This window comes from Rhinatrema bivittatum, chromosome 2 (assembly GCF_901001135.1).
Source record: "Rhinatrema bivittatum chromosome 2, aRhiBiv1.1, whole genome shotgun sequence".
Classification (NCBI taxonomy): Eukaryota; Metazoa; Chordata; class Amphibia; order Gymnophiona; family Rhinatrematidae; genus Rhinatrema; species Rhinatrema bivittatum.
This window is the reverse complement of record NC_042616.1, coordinates 732,549,952-732,574,099: the sequence shown is the minus strand read 5'-3', so window position 1 is coordinate 732,574,099 and position 24,148 is coordinate 732,549,952. Positions and strand designations below refer to the sequence as shown.

At 43.6% G+C, this 24,148-nt stretch overlaps 1 protein-coding gene across 5 annotated transcripts in view; it reads right to left on the bottom strand.

The window, feature by feature from the left end:
- Window positions 1-24,148, bottom strand: part of OXR1 (oxidation resistance 1) — a 1,217,970-nt gene that overhangs the window by 131,401 nt on the left and 1,062,421 nt on the right. For 2 of the 5 annotated variants that reach the window (XM_029591868.1, XM_029591870.1), the window contains one exon: window positions 1,861-1,941. The exons of the other annotated variants lie outside the window; for them this stretch is intronic. In XM_029591868.1, coding sequence (XP_029447728.1) covers window positions 1,861-1,941 — 81 coding nt within the window. The remainder of the gene's footprint in view (window positions 1-1,860; window positions 1,942-24,148) is intronic. 5 annotated transcript variants of the gene reach the window in all.

Below are 24,148 nucleotides of genomic sequence, written 5' to 3'. Positions count from 1 at the left end.
TTGCAATCTGTGTTTAGAAAAGCCCTAATAAATTTCAATTGGTTTTATAAGTGGAGATCAGGTTTAGCAAAATTAATCACAAACTAAAGGCTGGCAGTACAATTACTGCATGGCATTTAATGAACACCTAGATTGATAACACCAGGCCAAAAAGAAGAACCTGGTCCTGGAATATTTTTGTACTTACAGCAAACCCAAGAGTGTGAGAGAAAGTGTGAGTGTGAGTGTAGGCCTTTTAGAGGGCTAAGGAGCAATTTCCAGGATGTAGGCAGAGAAGAAGGGTGTCTAGAAGCCCTTCTTTATTTTTTCCTTTTCAAGTAATATTTCAGGTCTCATATTTAGGAAAGCTCTAGCAGTGCCCTCAGATCACACACATGATGCAGGTCACACAACCAATCAATGTAGCTCATGGTAATTGCCTGTCATCAAAGAATGCTTGATATAAATAATGAATTAACAGAACATATCAACTGCAGCAGTCTGTTGCTATAATGGTTGTTTTAAGGCAATGACTAGACAATAACATTTAACTGAATACTGTTAATCCACAAGTTTCTACTTGGAAAATCCACTCTGAAAAAAACATCAGTCCTTATCTGGCCTCAGTTTTCAGAATAGTATAACATTCCAAGTATGCTGAATATAGAAATTTCACAGGAGTTTGTGAAGTTAAACACCTACCATATATTAATACCTTCCTAAACCAGCTCTCTATTTTTTTTAAACATAAATTCTTGGATGATGGATTTTAAAAAGAAAAGCATTTACATTAATATCTTCATGCCTTTCACATAATTTGCTGATGAACCAAACAGAAGGCTTTGTGTGCGTTGAGGGATTTTTTTTTAAGTCAGCAGAGCCAGGAAATCTGTGAAAGCATTCTTTTTTGTACTATAAGTCAAAATTCCATAAAGATCATGCAAATTCCAAATTTTCATTTTGAGGATAAAATAATCTGAATGGTGATGATTTGGTATAATTTTCATGGTTTGAGGGCACTCAGATATGCTTTCACCAACAGGTTCTGCCTAATACATACAGTTCCCAATATAATACCACACATGAAAGCCATTAAAGAGAATGCAAAAGCAGTGAAATGTCTATCCAGCAAATAAACCCACACAATTTATAACTGAAAATTCATGAAACAAATGACATCTCATTTTCTATGCAGGAACAAATAAGCCTTTTTGTACACCGTGTGTGTGTGTGACATATGGTTAAATTGCATATTTTTTAAAATAAAACTATATGCAGCATCCCTTAGTGGCCCTACAAGGAACAAATTGTCAAATAGCTGATATAGTTTAAATGTATTCAAACCACCGCAGACAAAAAAAAAAACAAAAAACTTATCAGCTATGCATGAGTTTTGCCTAATATGAAAGCACAGTAGCTCAGCTAAAAAAGGAGATGCCACACAGTCTCATTTTAGAATGAACCAAAACTTTTACATTCTCTTTAGCAAGGATTCAAACCCACTGCAAATTAGTCACCCCAAGACAGTGAGAGATATGGAAGCATAAAAAAAATCCTAACCATCCCAGAAAAGATGTTGTAATGAACACATTTCCAAGACACTTGTTGACTGAAAAGTCCTCTAGATTGTTTTAGACCTTTAGCATTCCTAAAGAGCCCATCTAGTAACACTAAGATCCAGCACATTAACAGCACCATTTTAAAAATCAAACCCCTCAAAAATATATGCATGTATCCAAAAGGAGATTTTTAGCTTAGTTCCTATGGTGCAGTAGTCAGGACAAACTCATTAAAAGTCAGCCTTATCGAGATCAGACGGTACCAATCAAAACAGAGTAGATTTTCCATCTAAAGAATGGGTTTAACTACTGAAGAGAGCACCTTGAGACGTCTGCAGAGTGTGCGCAGTTCTTCAGTATTTAGAGCATCGATCCTGCGGTGGTACTCAGCCACTGATACTACCTGAATATGGAGACAGGAAGACAATAATTCCACTGACAGTTGAAGAAGAAGAAAAAGAAAAAGAACCACTGACAAATGAAGAAAAAGAAAAAGGAAATAAAGAACTAGAATAAAATGAATGAGAAAAAAAGATTTGAAATGGACAGAAGAAAATAAAGGTTTTACTTATGATATTGGATGTATTTAAAAAAAATTGTTTGATACACAAGCTTTCAAAGTACATAGATCCCTCATCTTCAGATGACAAAGGGACCTGTGTAGTCTTGAAAGCTCTTTTTAAATCCTTTATAAGGTATTCAGCCTACTAAGATTCTACTTTTCTTCAGGAACAAATAGTCATTAAAAATATGGTGAGGAAATGGTTTACTTAATGTATATAATGAGAACAATATGAAGTTAAGGAGGCATTTCAACTTAACTAATCCAAATTCTCCCTCAATTTAATTACATGTTACTTTTCTATGTTTTGAAGGCTGGTCTGCGTTAGAATAAGATTGTGTTCCCTTCCTGGCAGAGTTCCAAGCCCCTACAAATTCTGCCAGGAAGCTCATTACTAGATTTTGCAGAGGTCAGACAATAGCAAGCTATAATGGCACCTGCAAAGTTCAAATTTGTGCAGAAAAGGTTTAAATTAATAATGATCTTTTCCTTGTGTGTGCATAGTGCAAAAATATGTTTTATCACTATAACCACTGGGCTGATTTTCAAATATATAAGATTTTTAAGTAATGAAAATTACATACAAGCTACACTTTCAAAGTAAATTCTGTTATTAGTTCAGAGCTAAGGTCTAATAAAGGAGAATATAAACTTTTAGTACATAAATGCTGCACAGTAAAGTTTTAAATTAGCATGGGTACCACTTGTGACATAGTACATGTGACAACAGACAAGCAAATCTGAACTAGGACTTTCAGTGTACATGTATGTGTGTCACTAACTTGTTGATTTCTGAGGAAGAAAATGAATGAAGTGTTAAGTATCCATGTTTAAAACCAAGACTATCTCTTTTGGTGACCTGCATGGAGTGTTCTTAAAAGAATCGACGAAACAGAGGCCTTAACATGTCCCAAACTCGCACGTATCCCAAAGACATTAAGGGCTTCCTAGCTTGAAGCAAAGTTGTAATGACTTTCCAAATAACCCTAAATTCTCATCCTACTCCACTTGAAAGCTGGGCTGTGAGACAAAAGCAATCTACCTCCTTCTAGAAAATTGGAACTCGTTAAAACAGACCAGGAATATGACACTCAATGGACTCTGTAACTTGAGAATCACCAAGTCTGCACACCTCTGCTGTCTAAACCACTCTGGAGCCACGAGGATCACTTTGGCTCGATGCTTTTCTATGAGTCTGACTACCTTGCCTATCAGAGGCTAAGGAGGGACACAAAGCAGAATCTCTGTAGGCCATAGCTGGGAAAGGGTACCAGGGCCCTCCAACTTGGCTGCCTATCTTTGTCTGAAAAACCGTGGAGTCTTGGCATTCAGGCCTTTCACCATCAAATCAAACTGGGGAACCCTCAGGTGTCCTCAATAAGGGATAACACTTCTTGCGCCAACTCCCACTCTCTGGAGTCCAGAGTGTGTCCGCTCAGAAAATCTGCTTACACATTCTCCATCCCAGTTGCATGAGACAAGACCTTCAGATGTTGCTCTGCCCAACAGAGTAATATCCTGTCCTCTAAGGAGACTGTTGGACTCTTGGTGCCCCATTGTCTGTTGATATATGCCACCGCCATCAACAAAACCTCTACCACTGTTTCAGACTAACAGGAGAAAACACCAAAGCTTTCCTGATTACCCTTGTTTCTAACTAACTGATGGACCATGAAGCTTCAGACGCCAACTACAGGCCCTGCGCAGTCTGCCCATAACAAATGGCTATTAATTTCTAATCTAGAATTTCAACTCCATTCTTTTAGACAAATTGTCTTGCGAAAGCCACCAGGAAAACTCCATCTGGCTTCCCCATACAAGGGAAACCTGGCCTCAAAATCCTCTGACTAGGGACTCCACCATGACAGAAGGGCTCCCTGTAATGGTCTTATGTGAGAACAAATGCCAAGATCCAATGTTGATACCATGGAAACCAAGACCTGAAGATTATCCCAGACCTTGGTAATTCTCATGCTCTACAGGTGACTGATCTGATCCTATAGTTTCAGCACCCCCATCCAATGTAAAGATTACCTTGCCTACCTTTGTCTCAAAAAGCACCCCCAAATATTCCAGATTTCAGCCACCATTATCATGACCTTGGAAAACATGGGGGATACTATTGCCAGGCCAAATGAAGGGTCTGAAATTGCAAATACCCTCCGAGCACCGAAACCTGAGGAACCTTTGAATAGGGATTTGCAGGTAGATCCAATTATACCAGAAACTCCCCCTTTCGGACCACCGTGATTCACTGAGTACAGAGTTTCCATTCAAAAGGGAAGCATCCATAGAGAGGTATTTACTTTTTCAAGATCCAGAATGGATAGACACATGTCCTTTCTTTTCAGTGCTGTAAAGTAGATGGAATATCTGCCCTGACCTCTTTCTGTCTATGGGTCCGGAATCACTACCTCCAAGAGAAGCCAGTCCAACGTGGACTGAACTGCAGTCCTTTTCTCCTTTGATGTCTCTGTTTATAAAAGTGGTATAGGAAGGAGACTGGGAATTGGACTGGCAGTTAATGGAGATTCTTATGTAGGAAAGGACAGTGAAATATTTTGAAATTGATAGATTGGAGAAATTACTTACCTGATAATTTCGTTTTTCTTAGTGTAGACAGATGGACTCAGGACCAATGGGTATAGTGTACTCCTGATAGGAATTGGAGACGTAGTCAGATTTCAATCTGACGTCAGCACTACATATACCTGTGCAGGAAGCTCTGCTCTTCAGTATTCTCCTCGAAAAGCAATTGTGGATATATGTGTGTTTGATTAACTTGATGAACTTGATACCGGTTGACGTGATTTTCAGCTGGAGACCGCCAGTGCACTCAACCAAGAAACACCGACACCCGGCAACTATGGGTGTCTTAAATAGGAGTAAAGTCAGGCTTTCCCACGCATGTCTTGCTCTCAGGGATTGTCACCCGAGGTTTACGTATTTCGGTGCAGCCGTGGGTGGGATGCTGAGTCCATCTGTCTACACTAAGCAGAACAAAATTATCAGGTAAGTAATTTCTCCATTTCCTAGCGTGTAGCAGATGGACTCAGGACCAATGGGATATACAAAAGCTACTCCTGACCTGGGTGGGAGGCTGCACGTGGCCCAGCCTCCCACCCGGGTCACTGGTGGGAGGCTGGCCCACTGCCCTTGCGAATGCTGTGTCCTCCCGGGCCTGAACATCCAGACGGTAGAACCTCGAGAAGGTGTGAATGGAGGACCACGTTGCCGCCAGACAGATGTTGGCGGGTGACAGCATCTTGGTTTCTGCCCAGGCCACTGCCTGGGCCCTCGTGGAATGGGCCTTGACTTATAGAGCTGGAGATTTCCCTGCCTCCACGTAGGCCGCCTTGATTACTTCTTTGATCCAGTGGGCTATGGTTGCCCGCGAGGCCGCTTCCCCTTGTTTCTTCCCGCTGTGAAGGACAAATAGGTGGTCCGTCTTTCGTACGGATTCCGATCTTTCCAGGTATCAGACTAGGAGTCTGCCAACGTTAAGATGGCGAAGAAGGCGAGAGTCTTCAGAGTCCTTATGCTCGTCTGGAGATAGTAGCAAGATGGTTTGGTTTAGGTGCAAATGCGAAACCACCTTTGGAAGGAAGGAGGAGACAGTGCATAGCTGTATGGATACTGGTGTGAATCTGAGGAACTGTTCCCGACAGGATAGTGCTTGAAGTTCAGAGATGCGACGGGCTGAATATATTGCCACTAGGAATGCGGTCTTCAACGTCAGGAGCCATAGGGACAGACCGCAGGTAGGTCTGAAGGAGGCTCCCGCTAGGAAGTCTACTACTAGATTGAGATTCCATAGGGGTACCGGCCACTTTAGTGGTGGTCAGATTTGTTTGACCCCTCTCAGGAAGCGGGACTCGTCTGGATGGGAAGATAGACTGATGCCGTCCACTTTGGCTCTGAAGCAGGCCAGTGCTGCCACCTGAACCTTGATGGAGCTGAGAGACAATCCCTTCTTTAAGCCATCCCTGCAGAAATTCCAGGATCATGGGGATTTTGACTGTCCGCGGAAGGATGTCGTGGTCTTCACACCAGACTTCGAATATTCTCCATATTCGTATGTAGGTTAGAGACGTGGAAAACTTGCGTGCTCGGAGCAAGGTGTCAATCACTGCCTCCGAGTATCCACTCTTCTTCAGGTGAGTCCTCTCAATGGCCAGACTGTAAGAGAGAATCGAGTTGGGTCTTCGTGGAGGACCGGTCCTTGCTTGAGTATGTCCCTGTGTGGAGGTAGACACAGGGGGTTCCCTGCCAGAAGTCTTCGCATGTCTGCTTACCACAGTCTTCTTGTCCAGTCCGGGGCCACTAGAAGTACTAGCCCTTTGTGATATTCTATCTTGTGGATCATTCCGCCCAGTAGTGGCCATGGGGGAAAGGCGTACAAGCAGGTCCTCCCGTGACCAGGTCTGGATGAGGGCATCGATCCCCTGGAATTGTGGTTCTTGTCTGCGGCTGAAGAAGTTGGGAACTTGGGCGTTGGGACTGGGTTGCCAGAAGATCCATGGTTTACTATCAATTGGAAGGTTGTGGTTGACAGCATCTATTCCCCTGGGTATAGACTTTCTCTGCTGAGGTAATCCGCAGTGACATTGTCTTTTCCCACGATGCGGGCGGATGAGATCCCTTGCAGGTTTGCTTCCGCCCACGCCATTAGGGGGTTTATTTCCAGGGACACCCGTTGGCTTCTGGTTCCTCCCTGGCGGTTGATGTAGGCAACTGTGGCGTTGTCTGACATGACTGACAGATTCGCCCCGGAGTCTGTGACTGAATTGTAGGCAGGCTAGTCTGACTGCCCGGGCTTCCAGTCGGTTGATGTTCCATCCCAACTCTTCCTTGTCCCATTGCCCCTGGGCCATCAGTTCTGGCAGTGGGCTCCCCACCCTCGTATGCTCGCATCAGTGGTGAGAAAGACCCAGGTGGGGATAGCCTTGCTCCCTTGCTCAGATGGTCTTCTTGTAGCCACCATTTGAGCTGGGTCTGTACCTCTGCTGGTAGCTGGAGGCGAACGGCGTAGTCCTGAGACATTGGGTTCCAGCGTGACAGTAGGGAACGTTGAAGTGGTCGCATGTGGGCCCTTGTTCTTGCCCATGGGACAATTTCTAGGGTTGATGTCATGAGGCCGAGGACTTGGAGGTAGTCCCATACCTTGGGCTGAGCGCAGTTCAACAGTTTTTGCAACTGGTCCCATCAATTTCCTTCTCCTTGTAAGGGGAAGAACGACCATATCTTGTTTGGTGTCAAACCGGTCTCCTAGGTATTCTAGTGATTGGGAGGGTTGCAGGCAACTCTTGGTTGTGTTGACGACCCACCCGAGAGTCTGCAGTAGATTCTTGACTCTGGTGGTCGCCTGGTGACTTTCCTCTGGCGATTTTGCCCTGATCAGCTAATCGTCCAGATACGGGTGTACGAGGATTCCTTCTTTCCTCAGTGTCGCCGCCACTACAATCATGATTTTGGTGAACGTCCGAGGGGCTGTGGCCAGTCCGAAGGGCAGTGCCCAGAATTGGTAATGATTGTCCAGGATCGCGAAGCTTAGAAAGCGCTGGTGGTCGTGATGGACCAGGATGTGGAGATAGGCTTCTGACAGATCCAGAGAGGTCAGAAATTCTCCCGGCTGTACTACCCTTATGACAGAGCGTAGGGTTTCCATGCAGAAGTGTGGTACCCTCAGGTAGTGGTTGACAGACTTGAGGTCCAGGATGGGCCGGAACGTTCCCTCTTTCTTGGGGACGATAAAATAGATGGAATAGTGTCCAGTATTTTTGTTGATGCGTGGGCACCGGTGTTATAGCCTTTAGGGCGAGTCATTTTGTCAGTGTGGTTTCCACTGCCATCTTCATGGAGAGGGAGTGGCAAGGGGATTTCACAAATTTGTCTGAAGGGATGCTGTGGAAGTCCAGGTATCCCTCTCGAACGATGGATGGTTAGGACCCACTTGTCAGACGTTATCTCGATGCATCTTTGGTAGAATAGGGCAAGTCTGCCCCCTTTGGCTTCTTCCTGTGGATGGGTCTGTTGATTTTCATTGTGGGGTGCGGCTGGGGCCTGGACTTGAGCTGGCTCCCCTCTTGTTGTGTCTGTTCCGAAAGGACTGGCCCCTGCCTGCAAGGCGAGGTGCTTGGAATGTGTTTTTGTATGGTCTGAAACACTGCGATCCTCTGCCCTTGGGTGTTCGGGGAGAGGGGTGTTGGCTTCTTTTATTCCTGTCCTCCAATAGCCAAGGTACTGGGGATTCACCCCATTTGTTGGCTAACTTCTCCAGTTCGCTGCCGAACAGGAGGGCTCCTTTGAAAGGCATTCTCGTGAGTTTTGTCTTGGAAGTCGCGTCGGCTGACCAACTTCGGAGCCAGAGTTTCCTTCTGGCTGCCACTATGGACACCAGGTCGGAGGTCGCATCTGTGAGGAAAGATATTGCCGGTTCTAATGTTTCAACGGGTGTGGTTGCGTCCCTGGAAAGTGACAAGGAGGCACGTGTCACCACGGCGCAGCAGGCAGCGATCTGCAGGGACATAGCTGCGACATCAAATGACTGTTTAAGGATGGACTCCTGATGTCTGTCCTGGGTATCCTTGAGTGCAGCTCCTCCTTCAACTGGGATGGTAGTGCGCTTAACGACAGCGCAGACCATGGCGTCCACTTTGGGGAACCCCAGGAGTTCTTTAGTTGAGGGTTCCAGGGGATATAGGGCTTCTAGGGCCCATCCTCCCTTGAAACTGGCCTCTGGTGTATTCTATTCCAGGTGAATCAGTTGTTGTACGGCCTGTAGCATTGGGAAATGGCATGAGGCCTGACGGAGCCCGACCAAAACAGGGTTCGTCTTTGGCTCCGCTGTGGTACTTGTGCCTGGGATGGCCAGTGTCTTCAGGCTCAGAGACAAGAGATCTGATAACTCGTCTTTGGAGAAGAAACGCATCGTGGTTCGGTATGGAGGGATTTCTCCTTTCTCCAGGAAGTCTGGCTCTTCCTCTGAGGTGTCCGTGTCCCATAAGGGGAGGCTGTTTTTCCCGGAGGGGGCACGTCTCGGGGAGGCAGAGAGGGGCCTGGAAGGTTTTGGTCTTCTGGTGGAGGCTGTGGCTATGTCATCGGTGGCACAGATTGTGCCTGGACAAAGGTTTGCAGCCCTTTGAAGAACTGTACCCAGGAAAAAGTTCCTGGGTCCATATTGAACCCAGCGGCGATCCTCGAGGGGCCAACTGAGGAGGGGCCGAGCTGGGGATAGAGAGGTCCGGGGTACTATTGTTGGTAGAGCCAGATTCTTCTACTGGCCGGGGGGGGGGGGGGGGGGGGCTTGTCCTGGTTCCCCCACGGCCTCTTTGCATTGCAGGCACAGGGCAGAAGCCACTTCGTATTGCGCAGCTCTCAGGTGGCAGACTGGGCAGAGGGCTTGACCCTTGGCTTTCTTGGCCGGTGGTGCCATGATTTGAGTGCATGGAGTCATTCAAAACTCGTCTGTGCGCCTATATGCGCGCACCGGGAGGTTTAGACATGCGCTCTGAGTGCGTTGAAGATGTACGTGTAAGCTGCGGAAGATGTGTGTGCAGGCCACTATGTGCACCTAGAGATGCACGCGCCGCTATGCGCACAGGCTTAATTTGTGTGCCCGGCGCCATTGAGCGCGCCGCTGTGCGCCCGGCACAGATGCGTGCGCCGCTGCGCGCACAAGTAGTTTATGCACCCGGCTCGCCGCTGTGCGCACGGCTCAGTTGTGCAGACAATACGGCGATCAAGAGGGGGAAATGGCACCAGCAACCATGCGGGCAAGATGGTGGCCCCCCCGGAGGGTCTCCACATGGGAGGACCCTTGTACCGAATTGGGGTCTAGCCCGGATGGGGCTGTTCAACCCGATGGGACAGATGCCGGAGGGCGATCTGTGCGGTTATCCGAGTCGCGGAGACTGGAGACTTTAAAAAAACTTTTCTACCTTACCTTGTCTCGGCGCTTCCTGGTCTCGTGCCAGGCGGTCTCCGGCTGCGGGGGGGGGGGGGGGGGGGGGGGGGGAGAAATACCTTCACCGCCGCGCTTGGTATTGCACCCGCTGCCTCTCAGCCACTCCCATTCCTGGGGACTAAGTCCACGCCGGGAACCGGCTACCGGACCGAGGCTTACCTCTGAGGGATCTCGGAAATCACCTCAGGAATTCTTGACTGTGGGAGGGACCCTTAGGTATAATTGCAGGAGAGCGGGACTCATCTTGTAGAGGTAAGATTTTGGAATTTTCTCTCTTCTTTGGTTTGGATTTTCTAATGCTGTGCAAGGGTGTGTAGAGTCCCAAACTGCTAAGGAGACTGAGAAATACTGAAGAGCAGAGCTTCCTGCATGGGTATATGCAGTGCTGATGTCAGATTGAAATCTGACTGTCTCCAACTATACCCATTGCGCATTTGCGGCACGTCGGTCAAGCTTCGTTTTTTCTTGCTAATATTATTGTTCATGATTGATAGCAATAAAATTATCAATTAAAAAAAAAAAAAAGAAATGGTTACTATTAACACCACAAACAAGTATATAAACTGTATTGCAAGCATTTTTGCAGTCTGACCATTGTGTTATCGATAAGCTCTTCACAACTGTTTTTTCTTAAGGCTTGCTATGAGAGAGAAGAATTTCCCATCAACGTGTCAGTGATTTAAAGAAGATATAAATCTGCTGCAAAATATTTAACAAATCCAGCTGCATTTTAGCAGCTCTTGGCAGTACAAGCAATTCAAAGAATGAGCTGAGCATAACAAAAGTAGGGCAAGTAAAGTCCAACCTGAATGTAAATTGTGGTCTGTTTGTATATTCTTATTTTATGTATGATTGAAATGTACATTGCTTCATCTTTTATGTATGGGCAATTTATAAATCTTAATAAACAAACATTTAATATTCTAATATTAGCATTCAACCAAACTCTCGCATTTTAACAGCACATAATTCTATATGTGTATATTTGTGGCAGGACCCTCATACAACTGACATAACGGCAGGGGGAAAAGGGGAATTAAATTCAGACAGCAACCAACAAGGACATTGAATTTTACAGCCTGGTAAAACAAATAAAAATGGGGGTAACCTGCTGATGCAGCTATTACTTACATTAACCAATAAACCTGATACTTTTGATGCAACTCCACCATTACTCTCTGCTTCAACGGCAAGAGGTAATTGGAATTGGACCCAAACAACAACCAACTAAGGCCCTGACTTTTGACAGTCTGAGAAAATGATAATTATAGGGGGACTTGGATGGCGCAGCAGATACTACCATAAGCTTGCTGGGCAGACTGGATGGATCGTTTGGTCTTTTTCTACTGGCAAATGGTCCATCCAGTCTGTCCAGTAAGCTTATGGTAGTATCTGCTGCGCCATCCAAGTCCCCCTCAATCAGATCCCAGTCTTTTGGGAAGTGGAGGCTCCAGCTCTGGATGACTTAAGATAGCATAATGAGGTTCAGCTGATGCATAGAGGTTGATCCAATTTTACTAAAAGTGGACCAAGATAACAGACCAGCAGGTCCTTTCCATCATAAGGGATGGCTACACTTTAGAATTTGCTCGCCTGGTTCTCTACATCTTTATAGTCTTCCCATGTACTTCAAAGGAGAAAAGGACCGCAGTTCAGTCCACGTTGGACTGGATTCTTCTCTTGGAGGTATTGACTCTGGACCCAAAGACAGAAAGAGGTCAGGGTAGATATTCCATCTACTTTGCAGCACTGAAAAAGAGAGGAGATGTGTATATCCATTCTGGATCTCGAAAAAGTAAATACCTCTCTGTGGATGCTTCCCTTTTGAATGGAAACTCTGTACTCAGTGACCCCGGCGGTCAGAAAGGGGGGAATTTCTGGTATAACTGGATCTATCTACATATCCCCCATTCAAAAGTTCCTCAGGTTTGCGATGCTCGGAGGGCATTTGCAATTTCAGACACTTCATTTACCTGGCAATAGTATCCCCCATGTTTTCCAAGGTCATGATAATGGTGGCTGTGACTTTGCGCAAGGAAGGAATTTGGTACACCTCGACTTGGACAAATGGTTTTATCATCTGCTCTTCTCCAGTCTCACAGAACTAGTCTTGTCTCCAAAGATCTAGTGTCTTCAGCAGACATAGCACAAGAAATGCAGTACTGGGTTAGATTAAAGGTCTATCAAAGCCCAGCAGCCTTGTCAGACAGCGGCCAACCCAGGTTGCAAGTACCCAGCAGGATCCTAAAGAATAGGTCCAATCCCTATTGCTCACAACCAGGGACAATCAGTGGCTTTCCCAAGTTTACATGACTAACAAGTTTATGGCCTTTTCCTCTAGGAAAAGGCCATAAACTTGTTTTTTAAAACTTCTTTTTAAAATCCAGCTATGCTGCTTTCACTACATCTTCTCACAATACATTCCACAGTTTAATTGTGTGATAAGTTTACTTTCTCAGATTTGTTTTAAAAGTGCTATTATGTTCATGGGGTGTCACCTAGTCCTAATACTATTGGAAAGGATAAACAACTGTTCCCTATTTACTTGCTCTACCCCATCCATAACCTTTAGAATAGCTCCTCTCAGCTATCTTCTCCAGATTGAAAAGCCCTAGCTTGTTTATCCTGGTGTCATATGTGAGCTATTCCAACCCCTTATATTGATATACTTTTTATATATCTTTTCAAGTTCCCACCACAGCTTTCTTAGCAGATCTTAATATCCTAGGATGCATCCTGGCTGCTTCCATGGGTTTGTCCACTTTCAGTTTTTAAGTTTCACATAAACCTTCTCCTTCATAAATAGCACTATCACAGAGCATGATCGGTCTATGGATGGCTAGAGGACAGAATCACAGTCTGGACTCCAGTTTTCTTCTTTTGCACAACTTTACTGTTCACATAATCAGAATTCAAACTGCTTAGCTTGCAGTACGTCAGCAAAACAACTTCACTAGGTCAGTTATGTTATAAGGAGCTACCTTCACCTTCTCTCAGGGGCCTGTCTTGCTCTCCTCTGAGCCTATGCTTTATTCTTGCTCAGAGGAAACACCCTGAACCCAGAATGCCCTGTGTTAAGGTGGACTGGGCCTAGACTGTTGGGACCGGTCTATTAAGGTGTACTGAGGGTTTCTATAGGGCATTCTGTCCTTGCCTATAAATCAGCAGTCCATCTGCAATCACTTCTTTAGTGAAAACATGTGTTTCCCATTACTCTGTTTCTCATATTCTCCTTCAAACATTTCTTCACTCAATCTTAAAACTATACATCTGACCTTCCTCCTCTCACTGATATATCTGAAAACAATTGTCACTTTGCTTCACTTTTTAACCATCTTTTCTCAGACTCGTGTTTGCCCTCCTGACCACTTCTCGCCTCTTTCAGCTTCACCAAATGTTCTTTTGTGCTTCTTTCTGAGATGTCTTTTATGTTTTGAACGCTAGAAGTTTTACTCTTACTATTACAGCCACCACTTTTGAAACACTTCTCATTTTCTCTTATTTTTATTTAAATTTTTAATATAAAGTTTTGTTCTCTCTTTGATCCACTGTTCTTCCATTTAACCAATAGCCTCCAATCCATTTGGAATTTTGAAAATCACGATTCAGACTTTTCTGTGACTCTTCTCTGAATTGACTGTTATTTCAGTCCATACCATTTGATGATCACTGGTGCTCAGGTGGCTGCCTACCCGGACCTTTGAAATGCTTTCTCTGTTTGTCAGTACCAGGTCCAGTATCACCATTTCCCTCCCTTCACCTTTGTTTCTTCAGGCTTATGAATATACATTTGTTTGATTTTTAAATTTTATTAGAGTCAATTCTTTTGAAATTATCACCTCCCTCTCTATTTTCTTTATTAATTTTATCTTCACTGATCTGGCCATTCCTTGGCTTTTGCGCTTTTCTTTTTCAATATGACATGTTAATCACTCATTTTATCCTGTTATTGACATATGACATACTTACCTAGCAGAATCCAGACCACACTATCAGTGTTAAGTAAACAATATTAAGAATGTAATCATACTGTTCTCCAAATCTCTCTATTGATAAATCTATAATTACACTTTGAGGTTGATACTCAGCAGGTTGGTGAACCAGAAAGTTCTGCAGTTGAAAATACTCTGATAATTTTACCTGGATAAAGTTATCCAGTTATATTAAGGACAGCGTTTTCCCCAACCAGACTCACCCAGTTAAGTTTATCCAGTTAGTACTAGCCAGATAGGTTTTAGCCATACCCTTACCCTACCTCTTTATATCAGGCTAAATTTTAGCTGGGTAATGAGGTGATAAGAGTGGATAAGTATGTTCAGAAATGAAAGGATGGATTTTGGTGATGTTATATAGAAAGAAATGGCAAGTTTTAGCAGCTTTGGATATGTACAGAAAAGGTAGAGCGGAGTTGAAGATGACTAAGGGGAGGGGACTGTTAGGATCACAGTGTTAGCCACTGAAATAGAGAAAGGCGGAAGAGGGGAAGGCTTAAGAGGACCTGGAAACTAAGAGTATGCTGTATGATCAAAATCTGGGGAGAGCCATCTTTACCTGTGTGGGTGCTGGTACTGCATGCATTGTTCCTCCACCATCCAAGCCAGTTGAGGAGTAAGGTCATCAGGCAGCACCCCAATTTTGATATTTAATTGTGGCTGTTGCGTCAGTAGAGTGGGGGAAGACTTGAGAGGAGCTGGGAACTGAGAGCATATTCTGTGACCTAAATTGGTGATAGTCACCTTTAGATCTAATTCTTAGTGGAAGACATGAGTGGAACACATGATTTGATGTGAAATGCAATATTAATCATATAATCAAATCTGACTTGCTAACTGGGAGGAGGACATTAAGGAAATCTACCGCGAAAGCATTTCATTTTCAAAATGGAAATTATGAGAAAATGAGAAAAATGGCAAGGAATAAACTGAAAAGAGCAACTGCAAACATTTAAACTTTTAATTAGGCATGGACACTTTAACAATACCATCTTGGAAGCCCAGATCAGATGATTTTGAAACATTAAAATAGGTGGAAGAAAGGTCAAATGCCATGAGACTGGTTAAAGGTGAGGTGAGAGGCTATTATAGCAAAAAGAACATCTTTCAAAAAATGGAAACAGGATCCAATTGAAGAAAACAGGAAACAGCATAAGCTTTGGCAAGTTAGATGCAAAGCATTGATAAGGAAGGCTAAGACAGAATTTGAAAAAAAGCTTGCTGAAGAAGCAAAAATTCATAATAAAAACCCTTTTCAGGTAAATTCAAAGCAAAAAGCCTGCGAGGCAGTCAGTTGGACCATCAGACGATCAAGAGGTAAAAGGTGTACTAATGGAGGACCCAGCCATAGCAGAAAGATTAAATGATTCCTTTTTTCAGTATCACTCAAGAGGATGTAAGGCAGATACCCATGCCAGAATTGATATTTAAAGGTGATGATTCAGAGGAAATGAAACAAATATCAGTGAATCTGGAAGATGCATTGGGCAAACTGACAAACTAAAGAATAGCAAATCACCTGGACAAGATGGTATGCATCCTAGAGTACTGAAAGAACTGACAAATGAAACTGCAGACCTATTATTAATCTGTAATCTATCATTAAAATCAGCCACGATACCTGATTGAGGACAGCAATATGCTGCCAACTTTTAGAAAGAGTTCTAGAGGTGATCAGGAAACTACCAACTAAATAAGCTTGTTATCAGTGCTGGAAAAAATGATTGAAACTAGTATAAAGAATAAAAATGTTAAACACATAGTCATAGTTTAATGGTACAAGCCCAACATGGATTTAGCCAAGGAAAGTCTTGCAATACTAATCTGCTACATTTTTTTGAAGGTGTGAATAAACATGTGGATAAATGTGAGCCAGTTGATATAGTGTAACTGGACCTTCAGAATGCATTTGACAAAGTACCACATGAGCGACTTGAAATTAAAAAGACATGGGATAGGAGGCAATGTTCTATTTGGGATTGAGAACTGGTTAAAAGACCGAAAACACAGAGGGCTAAATAATCAATGCTTTCATTGGAGAAAGGAGACTAGCTGAGTGCCACAGGGATGTGCTAGGACTGCACCTGTTTAACATATTTCTAAATATAGAACAATTTATGTATTTAAAGTTTTTTATATACCGCCACTCATCAGAGATATTGCGTCGGTGTACAGAGAACAGGAACATACGCCAGAGCGTTATACATATAACATAAGGTTAATATATGAAATCTTAAACATGAAACAAGTAAAACATAATTGAAGCAAACCATATCAATTATACGCAACTTATAACTGTGCTGAGCTAAACATAGCTTAATGAATAATAACAATATAGGGAGCCTAAGAACAGAAGGAAAATAGTGAGATGGTCAAATTTGTTGCTGATACAAAATTATTCAAAGTTGTTAAATCACAAGAGGATTGTGCGAAATTGCAAGAGAACCTAACGATACTGGGCATCCAATTGGCAGATGGCATTTAATGTAGACAAGTGCAAAATGATGTATATAGGGAAGAGGAACCTAAATTATAGCTTCATGATGCAAACTTCCACATTGGCAGTCACCACCCTTGAAAAATATTTAGGCATCATTGTGGATATGTTGAAATCCTCTGCCTGGTGTGTGGCGGCAGCAGCCAAGAAAGCAAATAGAATGCTAGGAATTATTAGGAAAGGACTGAAGAATAAAACAGAGAATATCTAAATGCCTCTGTATTGCCCCATGGTTTGACTGCATGTGTTTCCGGTCACCACATCTCAAAAAGAAATAGTGGAATTAGTAAGGGTACAGAGGAGTGTGAGCAAAATGATAAAGGGGATGGAATGATTCCCCTATGAGAAAAGGCTAAAGAAGGTAGGGCTCTGAGGGGAGATATGATAGAGATCTATAAAATAATGAGTGAACTAAAACAGGTAAACGCAAATTGTTGTTTACTTTTTCAAAAAGTACAAGCGCTAGGAGACATGCAAGAAAATTACTAGGTGATACATTTAAGATAAATAGAAGAAGATACTTTTATACTCAATGTACAATTAAACTCTGGAATTCATTGTCAGAGGATGTGGTAAAAGGTTTGAACAAGTTCCTGGAAGAAAAGTCCATAAATCATTATTAAAGTGGACTTGGGGAAATCCACTGCTTGTTCCTGTGATAAGCAGCATGGAATCTATTGAACTCTGGAATCCAGCTAGGTACTTGTTACTTAGGCCTGGATTTATCAAAATACACTAAATATCGCATGCGATAGGAAAAGGGGTGTGTTATATGGTAATAGCCTATTTAACACAAAGTGCGCTATCTTAGCATTTCGCATAGATATTACTGCAGAATGCGATAACTTTTTCACACTTTGCAGTAAGTGCCACAATTGTTGCAATTCCTACCTACAACCATTGAGAGAGAGAGAGAGAGAGAGAGAGAGAGAGAGAGAGAGAGAGAGAGAGAGAGAGAGAGAGAGAGAGAGAGAGAGAGAGAGAGAGAGAGAGAGAGAGAGAGAGAGAGAGAGACTAGCTGTAAGGCTGTTATAGTACGTAGGTATTTATACCTCTATATGAGGCCCACCTAATACCTCGAGGTGAGGTTTAGGTAGAAGTATAGGGGTTAGGGGCCACTTTGTCATTCAGAGAGAGACGTACAAACAGAACAGTACACTCTTGTGAAGATTTGATGACCTTCGGAGTGAGGAAACTCACACAAAGATGAGATTTGTACAATGTTCTCTCAACCTAGCTTGATGTTACCCAGATAGAGTCCATCAAGCTAGAGTGATACATTTAGACATAAACATGTGATACATTAACAGATGTTTAGAAATTGTTGCAAAGCTCGACAAAATTCTGATCCATATTGTTCCCTTTTTTGTAATTTTATCTCTGAATATGGATCAAAATTTGAACAACAGGAAATATGCTTAAAAAGATTTGAGTGCTCAAGGTCTACACTCAGTTTTCAGGTATCATCTTTACAGAAAACTGGGATATCATCTATAAAGGATAGCTTATTTGTGCACAATTAGAAATGCCAGAAAATTGTGTGAGATCAAAGAATGTGGTTTTTTTAAATTTTCCGGTTACAAGATTGTTGTCATGTTTTGAAATGTTTAGGAAATATCATATTGAAGTCTTGATTATACCAGAGGATAAAATGCCAGGTGTTTCTAAGATTTACTATTTGCTTCGGCAAGAAGTTTTGAGTTTAGAAGATAAGTTGGATGCCTCATTGTTGGCGAGTCCTGTTATGTCAACTTTTCTTTAGGCCTCAGTGCATGTTGTACCCACTAGAGTAACTGTTTCCTTTAGTTTTGAAAAAGAAAGGGATCTTGTTCTTCAAAAGGATTTTAAGAATAAAGATTATTCATTTTGTGGCCATAAAATACAGACATTTTAGGATTTTTCCTGTATGACTCAAGTTCAAAGGAAACAATTTCTTTTTTTTAAAGCAAAATGTGTTGGCTCCAGGAGCCACCATTTTTCTTAAACTTCCATGTACCTTTATGCCTATTAAGACTGAAGGAACATGACCACACAAATGTTGTAGCTTGGAATACTGGTGGTATAGCTGGCTTATAGTAAGAAATTGGCTAATATCCCAATTCTTTTATTTTAGCAGACAAGCAGGCTGAGATTTAGGACTGAATTCCTGATGAACTTTCTGGTGCAGAGAGGTAAATCTGGGGATCATTAGCATAAAAGTGGCATTGAAAGTCATGAGCGGGAATTGGAGCACCAAGGGAATTAGTATCCAGAGAGATGAGAAGAGGGCCCAGTACACTCCAATTGTTAGAGGGATGGCAGTGGAGAACGATCTGCCAGAGGAAATACTAAAAGTGAAATAGGAGAGGTAAGAAGGCCTAAAATCCAAGTGAGGACAGACTAGTAAGGAGTAGGTGGTGATCAACAGTGTTAGTAAAGGCCTTTAGTTTTAGTCATAAACATGTCACTGGAGACATTGGCAAAGGCTGTTTCTGTGGAATGTAAAGGGCCAAAATCAGACTGGAGTAGATAAAAAATGATCTAAGATGAAAGAAAGTCAACACAGTAGCGGTGAACAGCATATTGAAGTGGTTTGGAAGCAAAAGGGAGGCTAGAGATGGGATGATAGTTGGCAGTTATTGAGATCATGTAACTCCTTTGCTTCATCGGTTCCATTGGTTGTCAGTGGAACAAACAGTCAAATTCAAAGTTTTAACCTTGATTTTTAAGTTGTTGCAAGGTAGTCCTCCAGGGTTTTCTCACATTCTCATTTTAAATTCCTGCAGGATATCAGCATAGCAGAGTTGCTTACCTATAACATGTATTCTCCAAGTTCAGCAGGATGCCAGTCCTCACACATGGGTGACATCATCCAAATTACCCTGGTACAGAAAACATATATCAAAGTTTCTAGAACTTTGACTGAGGCTCTCATGCTTTGCATGCCATTATACTACACATCCATGTGGGGTCCATTCAATCCTATAATACAGAATTCAGGAATAACTCACAAAGTGGAAACCCAATTCCATGGAGTAATGGGCAAAATTTGTGAGAACTACCAACTTGCTGTCTACCTGTTATAAGTAAGCAACTCTGCTTTCTCAGAGGACAAGCAGGATAGCAGTTAAGAACATAAGAAAATGCCATACTGGGTCAGACCAAGGGTCCATCAAGCCCAGCATCCTGTTTCCAACAGTGGCCAATCCAGGCCATAAGAACCTGGCAAGTACCCAAAAACTAAGTCTATTCCATGTTACCATTGCTAATGGCAGTGGCTATTCTCTAAGTGAACTTAATAGCAGGTAATAGACTTCTCCTCCAAGAACTTATCCAATCCTTTTTTAAACACAGCTATACTAACTGCACTAACCACATCCTCTGGCAACAAATTCCAGAGTTTAATTGTGCGTTGAGTAAAAAAGAACTTTCTCCGATTAGTTTTAAATGTGCCCATGCTAACTTCATGGAGTGCCCCCTAGTCTTTCTACTATCCGAAAGAGTAAATAACTGATTCACATCTACCCGTTCTAGACCTCTCATGATTTTAAACACCTCTATCATATTCCCCCTCAGTCATCTCTTCTCCAAGCTGAAAAGTCCTAACCTCTTTAGTCTTTCCTCATAGGGGAGTTGTTCCATTCCCCTTATCATTTTGGTAGCCCTTCTCTGTACCTTCTCCATTGCAATTATATCTTTTTTGAGATGCGGAGACCAGAATTGTACACAGTATTCAAGGTGCGGTCTCACCATGGAGCGAATCACTAGCTACAGGCTGCCCCCCCAACATAAAAGGGGATCAACAAAACACGAAAATAAGTGCCAACAGCACAATAACCAGTTTTGTTGATAACAATGGGGGGGAGCCTAAACAAAAACGGGCCCTAGGTGAGATTTGAAGGACTTGTACACCCATATCGAGATCTTCCCCAATCAGATATATCTCCAGTTTGTGGTGGGAACCCAGCACTTCCAGTGCTATGTACACGCCTCACGTGTCTTGACAAAATGCCTAGCTGTGGTGTTGGCACACTTGTGCAGGCTGGGAGGCCATGTTTTTCCCTATCTAGATGATTGGCTGGTCAAGAGCACCTTTCAGGCAGGGGCCGAAGCATCCATACACCTGATCATCCAGGTGCTGAAGTCACTAGGGTTCATCATCAACTACCCCAAGTCCCATTTCAGGCTGTCACCTCAATTGGACTTCATTGAAACCCTGCTAGACATGGCTCAGGACAAGACCGTCCTGTTGTTGCAACAGGCCACCAACCTGATGACTATTGCGGCAGAGATTCAAAAGAGTCAGCAGGTATCAGCCTGGAACATGTTGAAGTTACTGGGATATATGGCTGCTACACAGTGTATTTCACTCCCTTGGCATGGCTGCATATGAATAGAGCCCAGTGGACCTTAAGATCCTAATGGCATCAGGACACACAGGACTTTCAAGATTGCATCTGAATTTCTCCAGCTTTCAGGGACAAATTTGGTGGTGGGTCAATTCCAATCTGGAATGAGGGGTTTTTTATTTTTATTTTTTTATTTAACAGCTTTTAATATACCGGCGTTCGTGTGGCACATCACGCCGGTTCACAATGAACTTGAGACAGAATGGAATTACAAAAAACAGGGAGCGGGGGGAGGGAGCAGGCATGAGAAAGGGAGTGGGGGGAGGGTGGGATAGACAGCGAGGAAGAAGAGAGAGCAGCAAAGAAGGTAGAGAGGGATAACAAAACTGATTAGCAGGTTATTTACAACAGAATATAAAATACCAAAAGCAGAGATTAACTTATTTACAGCAGATTATTGGATACAGAGACATTCTTACTGAACGAGAGTTAAGGTGCAGGGGAGGCATGTGTCTAAGGGGGGTTGGTTTCGGGGTAGGCCTGCCTGAACAACCAGGTCTTGATGCCTTTTTTAAAGGCAGGCAGGGAGGGTTCGAGACGGAGTTGAGTGGGGAGGGAGTTCCAGAGGGCGGGGCCTGCTATGGTGAATGCTCTTTCTCTGGTGGTGGAGTGGTGTGCAATTTTTAGGGGGGGGGGGTGTGTGTAGTGTGCCAGCAAGGGTGGATCTTGCGGGGTGATTGGAAGAGTGGAAGTGAGGCATTTCCTTGAGCCAGGTGGAGTTGTTTTTGTAGAGAGTGTTGTGCAGTATGGTCAGGGTTTTATATTGAATGCGGAAAGGGATGGGCAGCCAATGCAGATCGATAAGAATGGGTGTGATATGTTCTCTCTTATGGGTATTGGTTAAGATTCTCGCCATGGCATTTTGCAGAGTTTGCAAGGGTTTGATGGTAGAGTGTGGTAGGCCTAGCAGGAGGGCATGCAGTAGCCCAATTTGGAGAAAATGGTTGACTGCAAGACTAGGCGGAAGTCCTGTGTGTGGAGTAGTGGTTTGAGATTTTTAAGGATCTGGAGCTTGAAAAAGCCCGCTTTCAGCAGTGACTTAATGTGAGGTTTGAAGTTGAGGTGTTGGTCTAGCGTGACTCCCAGGGTTACCTTACAAAGTCCCCGGGTTTAAATTATGTTGACCACGGATCCGTCCACATTGGCCTGGGGAGCTCATGCAGATGGGCTCAGCCCCAAGTGCTTGTGAGCCACCCTGGAAAAGCAATGTCAGACTAATTTCCTGGATCTTTGGGCAATCAGGTAAGTTCTGTGGGCTTTCAGAGATTGGCTGTCCAACAAAATTGTCCTAATACACACCAACAACCAAACTGCAATGCAGGGAGGCACAAGCTTATACCTCCTGCATCAGGAAGTGGTTCATATCTGGTGATGGGCTCATTCCCACAGGATGGTGCTCAGGACCATGTATCTTGCCAGCGTGGAAAATGTATTAGCGGACAGGCCGAGTCACTCTTTCAGGCCCCACAAGTGGTCTCTAGATCTAGGTATGATGAATCTGATCTTCCGCCTCTGTAGGAGCCCAGATGGGGTCCACTCACCATGCCTTGAAACAGGAAGGTTCCTCAATTCTGCTCACTGTACAGGACTCATGGCAGGCTAGCCTCAGATGCCTTCAGCCTACATTGGAGCAATTGGTTTTTTGTACACAACCTTCAGTACCACTGGCAGCGAAGAGCGAAGACTTTATTGAAGCCGCGAGGCCAGGGGGGACTCTGATTCTCATAGCCTCTTATTGACTGGGATAGGTCTGCTTTCCACTCCTAAAGGAAATATCCATCCAGAAATTGATCAGAGTGGGGACTTCCTCAGATCTCATCACCCAGGATTGGGGCCCGTTGCATCATTCCAACCTTCATCCATCTGTGAGTGACAAGATCCGTTGAGAGAATGACTCTCCAACCCCTCAATCTCTCATAGGATGTGTCTCGTGTCCTGGAGGCTTCCAAAAAGCCTTCCACTAGAAAGTTGTATGGACTGAAGCGGAGGAGGTGCTTTCTGTGGTGTGAGTAAAAGGCCTTATATATCCTTTCTCCTGTCTGACACAAACTGCTTGACTTCCTTCTTCACCTAAACAAACTCCATGAGGATTCACCTGAGTGAAATTAGTGTATATCATCACAGTGTAGAGGGGGTAAGCCCTTCTCTGTGCAGCATATAATTGTACGGTTCATTTGAGGTCTGCTTCATTGAAGCCTCCCCCAAAGGCCTCCTGCTGTAGCCTGGGACTTCAATGTGTTGTTGGCCCAGCTGATGAAATCTCCTTTTGGGCCTCTTCGTTCCTGTAACCTAAAGGTCTTGACCTTGAAGGTCATATTTCTGGTGGTGGTCACTTCAGCATGCAGGGTCAGTGAGCTCCAGGCCTTAGTAACTTATCCATCTTACACTAAGTTTTTTCATGACAGGGTGGTCTTGCGTATGCACTCTATTTTCCTGCCTATGATAGAGTCAGACATCCATCTTAACCAGTCCATCTTGCCAACATACTTTCCCAGGTTCTATTTGCACCAAGGAGAAGAAGCCCTGCAATGTTTGGACTACAAAAGAGCCTTAACCTTCTATTTGGAAAGGACAGAGCCCATAGACAGTCACACAGCTTTTTATTTCTTTTGACCAGAACAGTCTGAGTATTGCCGTTGCCAAGCAGATGCTCTCGCAGTCTTCTTCTCTGTTATATCCAGGCAACATTACATCTTGAGGGCATGTCAAGTTTCACTCTGTTAGAGCTATATCTGCATCGGTGACCCACTTGTGAGCAGTTCCTATGGAGGAGATCTTCAGAGCTGCAATGTGGCATTTTCTCCACACATTCATATCACATTATTGTCTGGACAGGGATGGCCAACACGGCAGCAGGTTTGGCCAATCTGTCCTCAAACAAGGCTGCCTTCGCTTGTTACCAACAAAACTGGTTATTGTTGTGCCCGATGGCACTTGTTTTGATGTTTTGTTGGTCCCCTTTTATGTTGGGGGCAGCCAATAGCTAATGATTCAACCATGTGTGAGAACTTCTATCCTGCTTGTTCTCTGAGAAAGAGTTGCTTACCTGTAACAGATGGATGGCAGGATATGAGTTCTCAAGAAATCTGCCCACCTCCCTGTGTAATCAGGTTTCCACTTTGTGGGTTTTTCCTGAATTCTGTATTATGAGACTGAAGGGACCCTGCGTGGATGTGTAGTATAATGGCATGCAGACATGCTCAGA